A 15,860-nucleotide genomic window follows, 5' to 3' on the forward strand; every position below is an offset into this window, starting at 1 on the left:
TCATCTAAGTCCCGACGAGTCCGGATCTCAGACTTTGTACTGTAGTACCAAAATTATGCTGATAATATATATATTAATCATTAATTAAAATTTCGTTTATATGTCTTTCTATTCACGTTGTTTGTGAATGGCCCCTTAGATGTATAAACAGTGCTCCACTGTATACATTTCACAGAATACAAATGCCAAAGTTAAAATTTAAAAAAAAAAAAGAACACAGAATGTATTTTATTAGACTAAATACTACTGTTATAAATAATACAGTCATTAATCCAGACTCGTCGGGACTTCGGCGATTCCAGATTATCGATTTTTCCGGATTATAGATCATCAGTTTAAATCTCGTAAGACGGCATGCAGAAATTCTAAAATTAAAAATATGAAACCGTAATTTATGAAATATAGAGCAATTATGATCTAAAGGGTATCAAAATTTAAAAAAAAAAAAAAAAAAAAAAAAAAGCTTAATATTTATTTGTTTACTTTATTAAACATTTCTTTCAATGTAAGTTGTTTAAGTTGCTTCGTTTAATGTGATAATACTTTCTCTTTAATTCTATAAACGGATAATTTCTTGTTCAGTTACAAAGTTCCACTGTTCAATCCCGTAATTGCTGTGCCGAGAATACCGACTAACTTGTCAATTGAAATTTTTTCGTTTTCACTAACCTCTCTGTCACCTTCTTCATGTCTTTATCCATTTTTTGCAGCAATTCCACTTTTTGTTTGATGTACATCGAAACATACTTTCGTTTTGTAGATCCTTTGGGAGCTCCAGCATCGGAAATTCTATTTAACATAATCGAAAGTTCAAGTTTACTTTTATAAAATTGCTCTTACAGTCTGCAAAAAATAATAAACTGGATCCAATTCGAAGATTAAGGAATAACGCAATCATCAACATTAACTGAAATAGATAATTAGATCATTTTAGCTTATACCATCCGTTATACATAAAACGCGCATGCGAAAACGTATTCTGCACTTGCGCACACGCATATGCGCAGTCGTAAAGGTCTTACGTGCACACGTAAATGCCTATGCGCATGTGTCAACGCAGTGCATGTGCAGAAAGTTTTTAGCTTTAAGGTCCAGATTATAGATCATTCCGGATTATGGGTGTCCGAATTAACGACTTTTGACTGTACTAAATGCTACTGTTATAATACTGTTTTATTAGACTAAATACTACTGTTATAAAATACTACTGTTATTAAAAAAATTCATTTGTAAAATAACAACAGAAACACACTCAGTTTAGAAACTCTAGTGAAAACTAATAAAATTTATAGTTTAATAACAATGACATTTTTTTCTTAGTTTTGCTTATTAATGATCTTGTTTGCTCGTGGATTTAAGGAACTACAGATTTTATTTTATTTATTACATAAAAGTTATGCAAAGAATTTACTCTATTTTAATCAAAACAATATTTCTAAACTAAACCATTTTTGAAACTAAATACCATTTTAGTTCAAAATTTAACCTTTTATAACATTTTGTATAAAAAGACTTGCATCAATCATATTCTTATACAATGTAATCTCAGGTAGAGATTTATTTCAGTTAGGATTATCAGTAAATTCTGATTTAAGTTACAACAAATATCATGTCAAACGTCCTTTTAAATTATTTTGTTATTTAATAATTGAAAAATGCATCCAAGAATTTTTTTCCTTAAATTTTATAGTCTATGAAACAATTTTATTTGATTTCATAAAAAACTACTTGCCATTTATTTGCCTGAATGTAATAACTTACCTTTAATTGACACTGCGACTGATCCAATTATAACTAAATCAACCTTGATCTTACTATTTAATCCAATTTTGACACTGTGATGCTTTACACCCTGAAAATGTTATGCAGAACAACAATTAACATAATTTTGATAAGAACCTATTACATTTAAACCTTATAAAAAATCAACTCTATTAATTTTAAAATTATAATATCTAGTGAATATATTTTAAATATATATATATTATACAGTTTAACAAAAATTATTCTTTTAAAATGATGGTAGAAATTAGTTAAGCATATATAAAGTCTTATCATTGGTAGTATTATAAACATACAGAATACTTGAAAGAACATTGTAGACTGTACTCGCCACAGTACTTTATTGAAGTGAAATTAAAAAAAAGTTGGCAGGGTCAGGATAATCAGATACATACTACTCAGGTACATGAGACTCAGAATAAGAACTTAAGAACATAAGAACTTAAAACACACAGTACATTCAAAATGAGAAAGGAAAATAATAGAAGTTATAAAATTACCAAATTATGTGATTCAAATCTTATTTATTGCAACAACTTAAACTATTATGACACTTTGAATTGCACAAGAGACCCTTGCTTTTACAACTGCATTTATTTGTAGAACACTTCCTTTTGGAATGGCAGCAAGTACATATATTCCTCTCTTTTCGACCTACACCACAGCATATCTGTGATTGTCGACATACACCGGTGAGGGTCCAAATGTACAGGAATGTAAAGAAATATTCGATCTTTCACCAACGTATTTGGTGAATGTTGACATTCTCCAGTGAAAGACGACATTCTCCAATTTCGGTCTTTCACGGTAACATATATATTACATACATCGTCTGCATTTCAACTATATAGTGTTACGAATTTTGTATTTATTTAGCTAATGTTAGTAGAATCTTAATTAAAATTGGCTTATTTCTCTGTTCAATGCAGCACGACACATATTTTAAGAGAAAGTTACACTGGAAAAGTAAAAATACAGGAGTACATGTATTTAACATTTAATAAATAGATATCTTGTAATTTATATTTAAATTGAATAAATGCAATCGACTACTGTGCTGGATGTAACCATAATTCTATTCTTTTGCTTCCCAGAAATGTCAAGGAGCAAAGAAATTACTAGAACTCTCTCGCGACCTACCGAAACCTTTAAAGAGCCAGAGAGAAACATCTCAGCTCAGTTGTTAAGTTAGCTGCAGTTGTTATTATTTATTTGCGAGTTCAGAGTGAGATTGGATTAGCTTTCTCTAATTGTGGATTGCATTCTATTTAACATTTTTAGTAGTTTAAAACATAACTACTGATTATAATGCATGATAGTGTGAACACTTGTAAATAACTCTGAGAAACAGCATTCTGTTATACAGTATAAAGTCTTTAATCCGGATGTCCATAATCCGGAATGATCTATAACCCGAACCTCAAAGCTACAAACTTTCTGTGCATGCATAAATGCATAATACCTTTACGCATGCACATAATACGTTTATGCATGTGTGTTTAATGTACAACGGACAGCATAAGCTAGGTTAAAATTATCTATTTCAGTTAATGTTATAGATTGCGTTGTTCCTTAATCTTTGAATTGGATCCGGCTTATTTTTTGCAGACTGTTAGAGCAATTTTATAAAAAGTAAGCTTGAACTTTCGATTATGTCAAAAAGCGTTCCCAATTCTGGAGCTGTCAAAGGATCTACAAAGTGAAAGCATGTTTCGATGTCCATTAAACAAAAAGTGGAACTGCTGCAAAAAATGGATAAAGGCATGAAGAAACTGCATTAATGGTGATTTGTTTCTCTAACCATTCCGAAATCAATTTCACACTGCTCTGCGGAAGGGGTGGGACGTCACGGCACGCAATGAACTGGAAGTTGATCTGTCAGCACTATCCTCATCTTCAGGGCAGATGTTTTTATTTTATTCAGCTTATAATTCCTTACTAAATGTAGTGTTTCAGCTCGATGTACTCCGATATGATTTAAATTAATTTCCTCATCATTATAAATATCACGAATACACATCAAAACATTTTCTGGTTGCTATTTTCTAATTTCGACTACGCGCAATGTATGCTTTATGCATGCGCGCGTTGAAAGAAATGTTTAATAAAGTAAACAAATAAATATTAAGCTTTTTTTTTTTGTAAATTTTGATACACTTTAGATCATAATTGCTCTTTATTTCATAAATTACAGTTTCATATTTTAATTGTATAATTTCTGTATGCCATCTTACCAGATTTAAATTGATGATCTGTAATCCAGAAAACCCCTAATCCGGAATTGCCGAAGTCCAGACGAGTCTGGATTAAAGACTTTGTACTGTATTTCTTTTGATAAGAATAAATTTTATTAATCTTTTATTGAACTTTTGCATTCTCAATCTGTTATGACCCTGTACGCATGCAACAATATTTATTCCAAAAGGCAATCAGTAAACTTTACTATAAACAGGTTTTTATTTTTGTAATGGTGGAAATTTCGTAGCAATCCCTTTGAGAAAGAATTTGAGGCATTGTTCCTTTAGCAATTTTGAGGCAATTAATTATATGCATGTATTCTTGCAGAAATTTCACTTCTTTTATTATGGGAAAATATTGCAAGCACAAATTTTAAAATCGAGTTTAAGACAAAAAATAACCATAATTTTTTTATAAAAGCTGGAATATAACAAAAAGAATGCATATGAAAATGGCATTCTTTTTGTTATACTCCAAGTTGGAAACTAAGCATTTGTCATGCCCATGGCTGCCTGAATAATTGTTTAGCACATGGTTACCAGAGTTTGATGTATTTTGAAGCTTTGGTGATTTGTCCTAAGATAGTTGCAATAATACGTAAGTACTAAATATGTTTTTTTCACACTTATACCACATTAAATTCAATAAAAAAACAAAATCACAAAATATTTAAAAACAACATATCTTCAGAATTTCTGATAGACAGTCTGGGATCCTGGAGGTAAAGCTGTTTTATTCTGCACAGTGTTGCCACTGGCCACTTACAAACTTTTGAGTTTGTTAGTCAAAAATTCATTAATGTTTTATAAAATACGAAATATAAAATTCAGGCTTCCAGGTACACGTGTTTGGGTGGAAGATTATGCTATTCAAAATTTGATGATTTCATTTTTTCACAATGCAAGGAGCGGGTATTCTATATTTTAGGGTACTCCTTAGATTAGCACCAAGTTGTTGTGTCATTTATGGTAACCCAAGTATTTTATGTTGAATGTTATGGAAACCCTATTATGACGTGATTGGTTATAGTGCGTGACTGCAGTGATTTTGACTGTTGGGAAAATATTTCTCAGGGCTTATTTATGCATTAGATGTTGATTAGGAAGTACTGCTTATTTTGCGCTTTACACTGCAAAATGCCTGCTGGTGGTACGAATAACCTAAAGTTTCAGTAAGTTTTGTACGAACAGGAAAGAAAACATGATTGACTGGTGTGTAAATGAAGATTTAAATACTTTGTTCACCTCTCAGTAAGTTACACAGTGAGAAGATTTAAGGATTTTGAAAATGGAGCTTATATGGACACTATGGAAGATATGTGGGGTGTAATAAAAAGAGAGTTTCGAAAGAAATAATTGTTTACAACCAACAGCCCAGCAGCATGGATGACATTTTTTATTTTTACTTTTTTAAATTTATGAGGTGACAGCAGTATACATATTCTAGTTCAGATAATTTTAAACAGTTTTTGGATGCTGTGAAGGAATTCTGCGTGAAACACACTGAAGACACAGAAATTTCTAAATAAGATAAGTCAATATTTCCTTTTTGTACTGTGCAGATTAGATAACATGTATTTCCATTTTTATGTTATTTCCTTGTTTGGTTACAGTAGATTGAAGGGTGCCCCTTGTATAATCGTGAAGTTGTTGTTTCATTTATGGTTATCTGAGTAGTTGATGTTATGGAAACCCTATGACGTAATCGATTGCATGCTGGCGTAAATTTTGAATGACAGAAAAAAAAATTTGCAAGGGCTTGTGGTGTGTGTTGGTTAGGAAGTACATTGCTTGTTTTATGGTTTAGATGGTAGAATGGCTGAATGTTGTAAGATTAATTTAAATTTCTGTACGATTTGGAAAGAAAGGGGAAAAGTGCATTAATTGACTGGTGTGTAAATGAAGGTTTACTTAGTAGCCATTATAAGTGTCCTGTTTGTACAAAGGAAATGCATATGGTTGAACACCGGACGATATTGGCCTTATGGAGGATACTTTTTACTCTTATTTTATGAATTTAAGCGGCAACGCCGATATATGGATTCTGGTTCAGATAATTTTAGGAAGTTTTTGGATGCCGTTAAGGAATTTTGTGTGCCGCACTTTGAAGGAGTCGGAAATTTCTAAATAACGTAAGTGGATATTTGCTTTATGTAGTGCTTAGGTGCACAAGTTCAATATTCCTTTTTTATGTTAATTTAATGTTTGATTTAAAATGAAGTTTATTAAGATTATGTATTTTTTGTTTGGCTCTACTGCAGAATTGGGTGCTCCTTTGGCTTGAGTGAAGTGAAAATAGATCGATGTGTATGGACAAAGTTAAGGAAGTGCGCAATGGCAAGTTTGTGAAATGCTCCAATTTTTTTTCAAGTGAAAATAGGCTGATGCGTACATGGATAAAATCAAGGAAGTGCGCAAGCAAGTTTGTGCAATTCTCTAATGTTTTTTTAATTGAAAATAGGTCGATGTGTACATGGATACCAAGTTTGTGCAATTCTTTTATTTTGGCTTCGTGTAGCGGTGATTTTTGGCGCAAAAATCGCCACTAAACAAAATAACAAGTCAAAGAACTGCACAAACTCAGTATCCATGTAACGCCAAAAGTCGCCAATTTTCGCCAAGGGGCAACCATAAAAATATTTTTACCCCTTGTTTTATTTTGATTTAAAGTGCAGTCTATTGAGATTATAATTTTTTTATGTTTTATTGCATTATGTTTTGGAAGTTATTTTACTTGGGAGGGCATTGCACGTAATCAAGAATGGCACCAAAAAAATTGCAAATTTTTGCCAAGGGGTACCTTTAAATATATTTTTCCCACAAGGAACATACATATACACATGCAGATTCTTCATTATTTAATTTCTTTAAAAAAATACAGTGCAATAATATTTGATGCTGACAATCTCAAAAGTGATACAGACATTTTCAGTGGTTCAATAGAAAGACAAAATTTGAGATAAAATTTAAATAATATAAAAAGTATAGATACTAGTATAATGCGATTCTCACAAAAATACACAGAAAGTTTTTATTTATTTTTTAATTAATTAATTTATTTTTTTTATGTAAAAGAAAATTTTATTGTCAGAATATTTACATTCTTCATTTGAAGGTGTTATTTCAGTTGTATCAGAAATTTATGCACTTACACAGGTCCTTTCGCAATGCAGCTTGGATTACAAATGTTTAATGTTACAGCCATTGCTGCTGTCTAATGCCATATTAGACACGGCATTAGACAGCAGCAACAAAGAGGTTCAATTCCTGTTACTGCATTGGCAAATAAATTCCTTCAGTGTAACCAATAATGTCAGCTGACCTCTGAATGCCTGTGACTTTTAAGTCGTTGCATAACTAAAAACTACAAAGTGCACGGTCTGACCTTTCCAGCCATTCCTGCAAGAAAGAGCAATGTCAAATGTCACAGCAGGTGTGGGCAGTATCTATGTGGAGGCACTCTAACCTACATGCATGTTACACTAAGGAACACTTGTCTTTTACAAGGAGAGAATGATGTTATCTCTTGCACATTTTTAAAAGTGCTGCACGATGTTTGACTGTGATAAAAAATCTTTGAAATGTACCACTGTGAACTTCAAAATGTACCACAGTGATAAGGGCCTATAAATAAATGACGCAGTGAGCTCCGCTGTTATCTTAGGGTTTCCACAATCAAATATGCATTCTTTCTCATGCAGATGTGGCAGCTGTGCACATTTACATTTCATTTAAGAGGAAAAAAAAATCTAGTCAGTTCGTAGAACATTTGACAGCCAGTACGCATTGTTTTCCATTTATATAAAATAAAAATTTTCAAATTTCTGATATTTAAAACTGACTAGTTTCAGTCTGCATATACATTGGATTTCTAAGGATACATCTTGATGATGATCCTTAATAGTCACATAATCCTTTACAAAACGGCCAGTTCTCCATAACTGCTAAAACATCACCTGTCAATAAAAAATATTTAAACTCTGGCAATAAAATTTTTCATTATTAAAAAAATAAATAAATAAATAAATAAAGTTTTTCTGTTCATTTCTGGAAAAACCACACTGCGCTATTATCTCTATTTATTGAATTATTATTCTTTTTTCTTATAACTTATTTATACTTAGTATATAAATTTCTATTACAAAATAATTACTTGAACAATTATTTTACAATTTTCAATGACTAGATAGCATATTACTGTATATCATAGTCATATATATTATACTAACTTCTGATGTAGAACACATACGTAAAATATGTTTACTTGAATTTGGAGGAGGTGTTATTTTGTTGAAAAGTCCTTTTATTAAACGAGGAGTTGGTACTAGTAGTGTCTTATTAGCCTGTAATAAAAGTTCATTATTAGCAAGATCTGCATTAAATGTTTAGGTATGTTTCATACATCTATAAACTAAATACCACTTTATAATTCCTAACATTAAAACACTGAAACACATATCTGAAATTGATGATCACATAAATATATACAAAAGTACTGCTGATGATTAAAATATGTCTTTTCTTTTACTTAAGATTCAGATCAAAATCCAACATTACAGATATTCAGCACCAGTCAAAAATTTTTTATAATTTATGATATTAAGGAGGGAAGCAGTTATATGAATTTAAAGATACTAAAACCTAAATATAGTTAATTAAAACTATATTTTGAAAATTAAAATGAAAACTAAATTAAAGTTTATATTACATATCCTAATCAAGAAAATTTTATATTTTAATATGTTAAATTTATGAACTTAATTTTAACATACTCAATAAATTTGAGTCGTATTATTTCCATCTTCACAGTTACTTCTGGTGCATGGTATTTAAAGCATATATAAGGTCAGATGATCACGGATCCTTAACTAAAAAATTGGGTACTATTCTGTTTCGAGGGCCGTAAAAAATCGCCAAATTATCATTGATGCCAATGCTGCCAAAAAGAATTGCGGCAACCCTAATAATTGCGGCAAGAAAGGAAGTATAATAGTAAATAACTGTCTAAGATTGATGTTTTAATTTAGATGAAAAGTTAATTTCATATAATACTTTTTTATTATTATAATTTATATGAAAAAGGCTAAACATGACTGAATGGAAGCATAAGAGTAAATAACTATTTCAGATCATTATTATAATTTATATAAAAATTGCTAAACATAACTGAATGGATGCCTGCATCGCTATTTCGCTACCGACTTATCGCTAAAGCATAATTTGTTTGGTTGTTCAAACGTAATTTTCTATAATGAATGATGCCTTTTCTTTGAAAATATTCTCGGTAAAGTGCAGAATCACTCACTTATTTGCTTGCCGCTTTTTACAAGGGTAAAAACAATTGGATTTTTGTCAATTTTCTTTTACTCTTTAAGTGAAAATAGGTCGATGTGTACATAGATAAAGTCAAGAATGTGCGCATTGCCATTTTTGTACAATTCTAGGATTTTTTTTTTAAAATAGATCAATGTGCACATCGATACCAAGTATGTGCAAAACGCATCAAGCAGTGGGTGATTTTGCACTTTACCCAAAATTCTATTGCTGACTTTTCGTCATGGGCAATTCCCAAATTGTTACATCCGTAGGATATCAAAAAAGGATTTAAAATCAAAAAAGGATTTAAAAATTAAACTAGTATTTCAATGGCGTCTTAAGAAGTATAGAACTATATAAACTTACGCAATCTGAAATCAATGCGTATGCTAGATTTGGCGAGCTGTTAAATGGGCGCGTTTGCTAAATTTGGCGCTACTGCACATACATTTTCGCTGCAATTTTCTTACGGCCCTCAAAAAGAATAGTACCAAGAATTGTTATTTCATGATTTAAGGAACCACAACTGGCCAATACATAAAATTAACACCATATGATAATTTGTTTCCTGCTCTTTTTCCCAAAAAATAAACTGTTGAATATTATTTTCCATTTTTTCCCATGTAATTTTTCTTAAAAAGTCTTCCTCCCATGAACACATCTTCCAAAGGCAGACAGACTAAACTTGAAGGTATTATAACTGAGTATTTACACATTACATCTTACTGACCATGAAAGTTAGCTACTAACGAACCATCATAGTTGGTAGACCCACCAAAGTTCCACAAATTGTTCCTCCATAATTCTGAGCTGCACTTCTTTCTGCAACTCTTACAATAAAATAATCATCAGTCTCTTGGCACAATCCATGAAATGGTCACTGCTGTGGAAGTATTTGAACCTGCTACATAAGGCTTTCATCGATATTTATTATTTTGTCTGGCCCTCCAATTTTACAAGATGTTCTGTTTAGAATCCTATCAGTACAAACTTCCCACAGATGGCTGTTCAATCTATCACATCTTTTTCAGCTATATTGAGCTTTTCGTTTCCGCATTCAACAAACATTAAATTCTTTTGACCAGCTGTAAATGAACCAGAGTACAATCATAAATGTGATTCTACAGCTCTCGAACTCATTTTCCCCCCAAAAATACAAGAAAAAAATATAGCCATAACTGTTAATTTGTACCCATCTAACAGAAGATGGCTTATTGAGAATGCATTGCTTGGCCACAGCTTCATGTTTGGTGGTGTATTGTACCATGATAAGCAAATAAATATATCAAATTCTGTATCTGGATACTGTTTCAATTTTGTATACTGAAATTCTATATAAGTGACATAAGATTTATCAAAGGATTTAACTTCATGTCATTTACAAGAGAAAATAAAAGTTTTCAAAGCATTCATATATAATTGCTATTTGTCACTAAAATATTAATTGAAAATTTTTCTCAGTAAACTGCAGTATAGGAAAGTAAAAAAAAAAAAAAAAAACTGGCTCAGATACTTAACTCTAGAATCAAAAAGCGGATGTGCTGTTGTGGAGAATCTGGATTTACCTTAATTGTGTTTGAAGCTTGAAATTCTCTTAGTTGCTTTACTTTGTTACATGCTTCATAAGCACCCTGAAAATACATCACAAAAATAGTAAATATTTCCCAAAGCTGTATAATTAATTCAAAGGCTTGATTCAGTATAAAATATTATATTTGGGAAAAGGGGACATTAAATATAATTAACATGTAAATCTTTGAAAAAATAACTTATTTGGCAATTTTTTTTTAAAAAAAAATATAATTTTCAAAGTTTTCTTAAGACAATATACTTAGGATTTCCAAAAGCCATATGAATTTCCACTTTTTAGATGTTAAAGAATACAAACAAATCTTTGTCCATTTTTTCCTTTCAATTCTCATAGTTCTTGCCAAAAAAATTTTGAAGCACTTATGACATATAAATCTGATATTCTGTAGGTAAATAGTAAATGATATAGAGGAGTGCAAAAACATGCTGAATATTTAAAATTCTGCCATGCACTGCTAGATGAGATTTTAAATTTTAAATTCATGAAATTGCAATATCCAGAGTAGTTTATCACATAATAATAATTCAATGATAATCAAGCAGTCATTCGTCTTGCCACAAACTAATCATTTCTATACATTTTAATTGTAAATTCTATACATTTTAAATCCCCCCCCCCACTGACATAAATTATTCTGATTTTGAAAACCATTACACAAATGTGCCATTCTCAGTTCTAAAAAAAAAATTTTTACAACATAACTATGCATTATATATAAATCAAATGGTCAACAGCCAATAAAGTATACAGAGAAAACCAGATATATAACAACATCATACTAGAAGTAGGACTGCAACAGCGCCAACGGGTTCTTTGCAGATGAAAACCCCTTTCTCTTGTTATTGATGAAAACCTCTTTCTCTTGTTATTTTCTTTCCCACGAGTAAGTACTCATATTGATGCACACAATTAAACCCACGGTAAAATCCTAGTATACGGTGCAGCCTTGGTACGATTTTGAAAATTATCGCCAACACCAAAATGACCCGTTTAACTACTTATCGTATATATCCCATGTACTGCTCATCATAAAGTCGCCAAAAGTGGCCAAATCCCTTGTGCACCGGATACTAGGATTAAACCAAACCGACATTGTTATTTGGGGAAAGTGCAAAATCACCAAATAAAATTGGTGCAAAATTGGCGCGTTTTTAAGAATTGCACATACTCGGTATTAATGTACACATCGACCGATTTTCACTAAAAAAAAAAAATCCCAGAATTGCACAAAAATGGCATTGCGCACTCCCTTGACTTTATCCATGTACACATCGACCTATTTTCACTTAAAAAGTCAAAGAAAATTGACAAAAATCAAATTCTTCTTACTCTTGTAAAAAGCGCCAAACAAATAAGTGGACGATTCTGCACTTTACCCAAAAACATTTACTGTCTAATATGTTAACTGTAACAGTTACAATAAGGAAGTAACTCTCAGCAGAATTAAAGTATTCTGTACTTGATTCTCATACTATCAAAGATAAAAATCCCATTTTATTAAATCCCACCTGAAAATTTGGTATGCGATTATAGACCGGTCTAGGAAATAAAGCAATATTCTTTTCTTCCATATATGACCAGACCCGTTGTCGAAATGCTTCTTTCGTTTGCAGTGTTGAGGACATAATTAAAAAATTGTTCGGGAGAATTTCCGTTAAAGATTTTTGTTATTTGCATTTAAATCGTCACATGTGTAAACAGACGATTTTTTAAGCAACTGTTGCCAATTGTTATCAGACAGACAGACAAAGTAGACAGATGTCTTGTTTTGCACCCGCTAAGTCTTTCTGCACCGATGAGGGAAAAATCAAGCATAGGTGCGAAGGAAAGGTATATAGAAAGGGGGCAATTTCGTATTTGAGGAGAGTAAAAAGGGAACTTCTTACATTTTGCACGAGTTCAAAAGGCCAGGAAGAAAAGATGGGACAAAATAAAATTTAAAATAAATTGCCTAAAAATAATAGAGAGGAAAAAAAAAAAAGGGCCTATAGAAAGAAAAAGAAAAGAAGTAGAAAATATCCTAAAATACGATTGTGTCCATGAGTGTAGATAAAAGGAGGAAAATTTGTCTTCATTTACAATAAATAGTGTCTCACAAGTTTGTGTGTGTGTGTGTGTGTGTGTGGTGAGTGTGTTTGGTAATGATGAACAGATGTGTTACTGGGGGAGAAAAAAAATATTTACGGTGTTAAATTGCTTCGTATCAAGGTATTTAGCATGAAATACAAAGTAATATGTATGCTGAGTATATGCAAAGTAATATGTATTGCATCCTGAGATATCAACAAAAGTCATCATACAAAGTATATATTAATTTAACTAAAGTAACTTGTGCTATTTTCGTTCCCAACATTTTCATACATTTTTCAAAAAAACAGCAGCAGACAAACAGGATAGAACCATATACAATACAAGACCACAACCGTACACACACACACACACACACACACACACACACACACAAAAAAAAAAAAAAAAAAAAAAGATATATATATATATGTGTGTGTGTGTGTAAATTACTGAGTATATGTATTAAAAACACAAATTAAACATAAAATTTATTAATTTATATATCATAATTTATTACAAGATTTATTATTTTACTATCATAATTTATTACTACTTAATTAATGCTAGAGACACAATGAGGGACACTGTTGTTTATATAAGCTCATAGTTCTAAGAATTTATTTAAGGCAGTGACAAATAATCCATCCGTTACATATAGACATTTAACAGATAGCAAGGAACAGTACGAGAAAAAAATCGGTGAGATGTAATATTATTTAAAGGCAAAAAATATTTAAGCGATCTAAAAAAAAAAAAAGAATCCAGAGAATCCGAGAGGAAATAGCGCGATGCCGTGAGTCCCCTATTTTCCCTCTCACGAGTTTCCTCAAAGCAAGATAAGGGGGCTTTGTAAGTGACGACAGACGTGAACTGATAAAGTTGGCGTCTGTTCGGAATTTTTTAACAAAGGAAGCCACAGGCAATGATCAATTTCAAGTATTTTTTAATGCTAAAAACTGATTAAAAGTTAAAATTTATTGATTTAAAGGCACATATTTATAGAAATTTGATTGAGTTTAGATGAAAGAAGGGTACTTATCTTAAAATTCCAGCCTTTCGTAGTACTTCCTCACATTGTCCGCTGTTTCATTCTCATCAACATCGCAACTGAAAAACTTTTAAAACGTGTAGGTATTGTAGAAAAATCAGTATTTCAAAGTAATTTAATTGAAAATCACCAAAGGGAAAGGAATTTTTTTCACTTTTTTACGGAGCGCTGCGAACGTCCAGCCGCTTGCCTCGGTGATCGCAGCGCCTTCTTCCAAAATGTTATCAAAGCATCTCGACGAAAGCATTGAAGCATCTTCCGATCAACGCTCTTAACTGCCTAACTAAGATAATCAACAACATTATCAAATTCGCTCATTTTCCTAACTCATGGAAGCAAGCTATAATAATTGTTTTTGCTAAACCGCAACAAAATCCAACCTTCCCACAGAACTATCGCCCTATCAGTTTACTTAGTCATCTGCCTAAAGTTACTAAGAAAATCCTACTTTTCCACATCCAAAAATTCACCCTTCCATGAATATTCTCCATGAAGATCAATTCGGTTTTCGTAATCATCATAGCACTTGCCACCAACTTCTTAGAGTTATCAACATTATCACTGAAGGCTACAACTGCAAGCTTCCGACCGTTGCTATATTCCTCGATATCGCGAAAGCTTTTGACAGGGAATGGCATCGAGGCCTTATTTACAAACTAATCACTCTCAATTTTCCAGATCCTTTTATTCGCTTAATAGCCTCTTTTTCCAACAACAGAACATTCAGAATCAAAATTGGTACTGCTTACTCTATCACCAAAGTAATGAATGCTGGTGACTCACAGGGGTCGGCACTTTCGCCGTACTTTTTTAATATTTATACACAAGACATCCCTAAAGAAACTTCTGTTCATCTTGCACTCTTTGCCGATGACACCGCCGTACTTACTAAAGCCTGCACAGTTATCGCAATAAGAAACCAAAACCTCCAAAACTATCTCATAAAATTGGGAAAATGGCTCACCCTTTGGAGGATTAAAATTAACACTGATAAAAATAAGGCAATAATTTTCCGTAAAGGAAACATGGATACGGTTCGGAGAACAGCCTTGGTTGCGCCAACTTGGCCCCTTTAAGAATTACAAATTAATTCTATATCGCTCTATACTTCGCCCAGTCCTCCTTTATGCAGCACCGATCTGGGGGCATGTAGCTAAAACCAATATTAAACAATTACAAATTCTGCAAAATAAAATTCTACGAGAAATTATCAATGTTCCTTGGTATATTCCAAACATCTATATTCACAGAGACCTTCGAATCGAACTTATTCAAGAGTATATTAAACGATTAGCGGTCAACTTGTTTTATTCAGTACAAGCCCACAGTAATAGCCTTATTAGCACTCTCAGACACTCCCCGCATCCCAGTGAAAAACATCGGTACCATGTGACATCCTACCCACATAAAAATTACAACCTTAATTGACTCATTTATGCTAAACTGACTCTGCGGTTTACCACCGCGGCTACATCTTATAACGACACTGAACTTGCCACCCTCCTTTTTTTCGCAGCCGCTAGTGCGGACCTCATTCTCTTTTTTCCGCCTCCCACACTTCCTTTCACTCTATCTCTTTCCACCCGATCCTTATCAAAATTCGAGTAAAAAGATGTTTCTACATCTTGACACTCGAGAATAAAATACGATCTGTGTGTTAAACAGTAGACCTTTACGTTTCGCGTTAAGTGGCCGCATGCTACGGTCCGTACTTCTTTCTACGGACCTTGTTCAGATCCGTCATTTCCTTGCGTTGCTGCCACCCCGCTACTGGTACCGAGTTCATCGACCTCGCCTCACGGGCTCTGGGTTGTTT

General features: G+C 32.3%; 1 protein-coding gene across 3 annotated transcripts in view; it reads right to left on the minus strand.

Moving 5' to 3' along the window:
• The window catches only part of lost (methenyltetrahydrofolate synthase domain-containing protein lost), a 31,774-nt gene extending 19,097 nt beyond the window's left edge, over positions 1-12,677 (minus strand). The window contains exons 1-4 of one of the 3 annotated variants that reach the window (XM_035372996.2): positions 12,435-12,676; positions 10,901-10,966; positions 8,249-8,362; positions 1,762-1,852 (exon numbers count right to left, since the gene is read on the minus strand). In XM_035372996.2, coding sequence (XP_035228887.2) covers positions 1,762-1,852; positions 8,249-8,362; positions 10,901-10,966; positions 12,435-12,551 — 388 coding nt within the window. In that variant the 5' untranslated portion in view covers positions 12,552-12,676. Of the gene's footprint in view, positions 1-1,761; positions 1,853-8,248; positions 8,363-10,852; positions 10,967-12,434 lie in introns of all 3 variants that reach the window. The other 2 variants (XM_035372995.2, XM_035372997.2) reach the window with 2 other exon arrangements.
• Positions 12,678-15,860: the final 3,183 nt, after the last annotated feature.

Source organism: Stegodyphus dumicola, chromosome 7 (genome assembly GCF_044657685.1).
Source record: "Stegodyphus dumicola isolate Sdum_Otavi_A_Nest chromosome 7, ASM4465768v1".
In the NCBI taxonomy this organism is placed as follows: Eukaryota; Metazoa; Arthropoda; class Arachnida; order Araneae; family Eresidae; genus Stegodyphus; species Stegodyphus dumicola.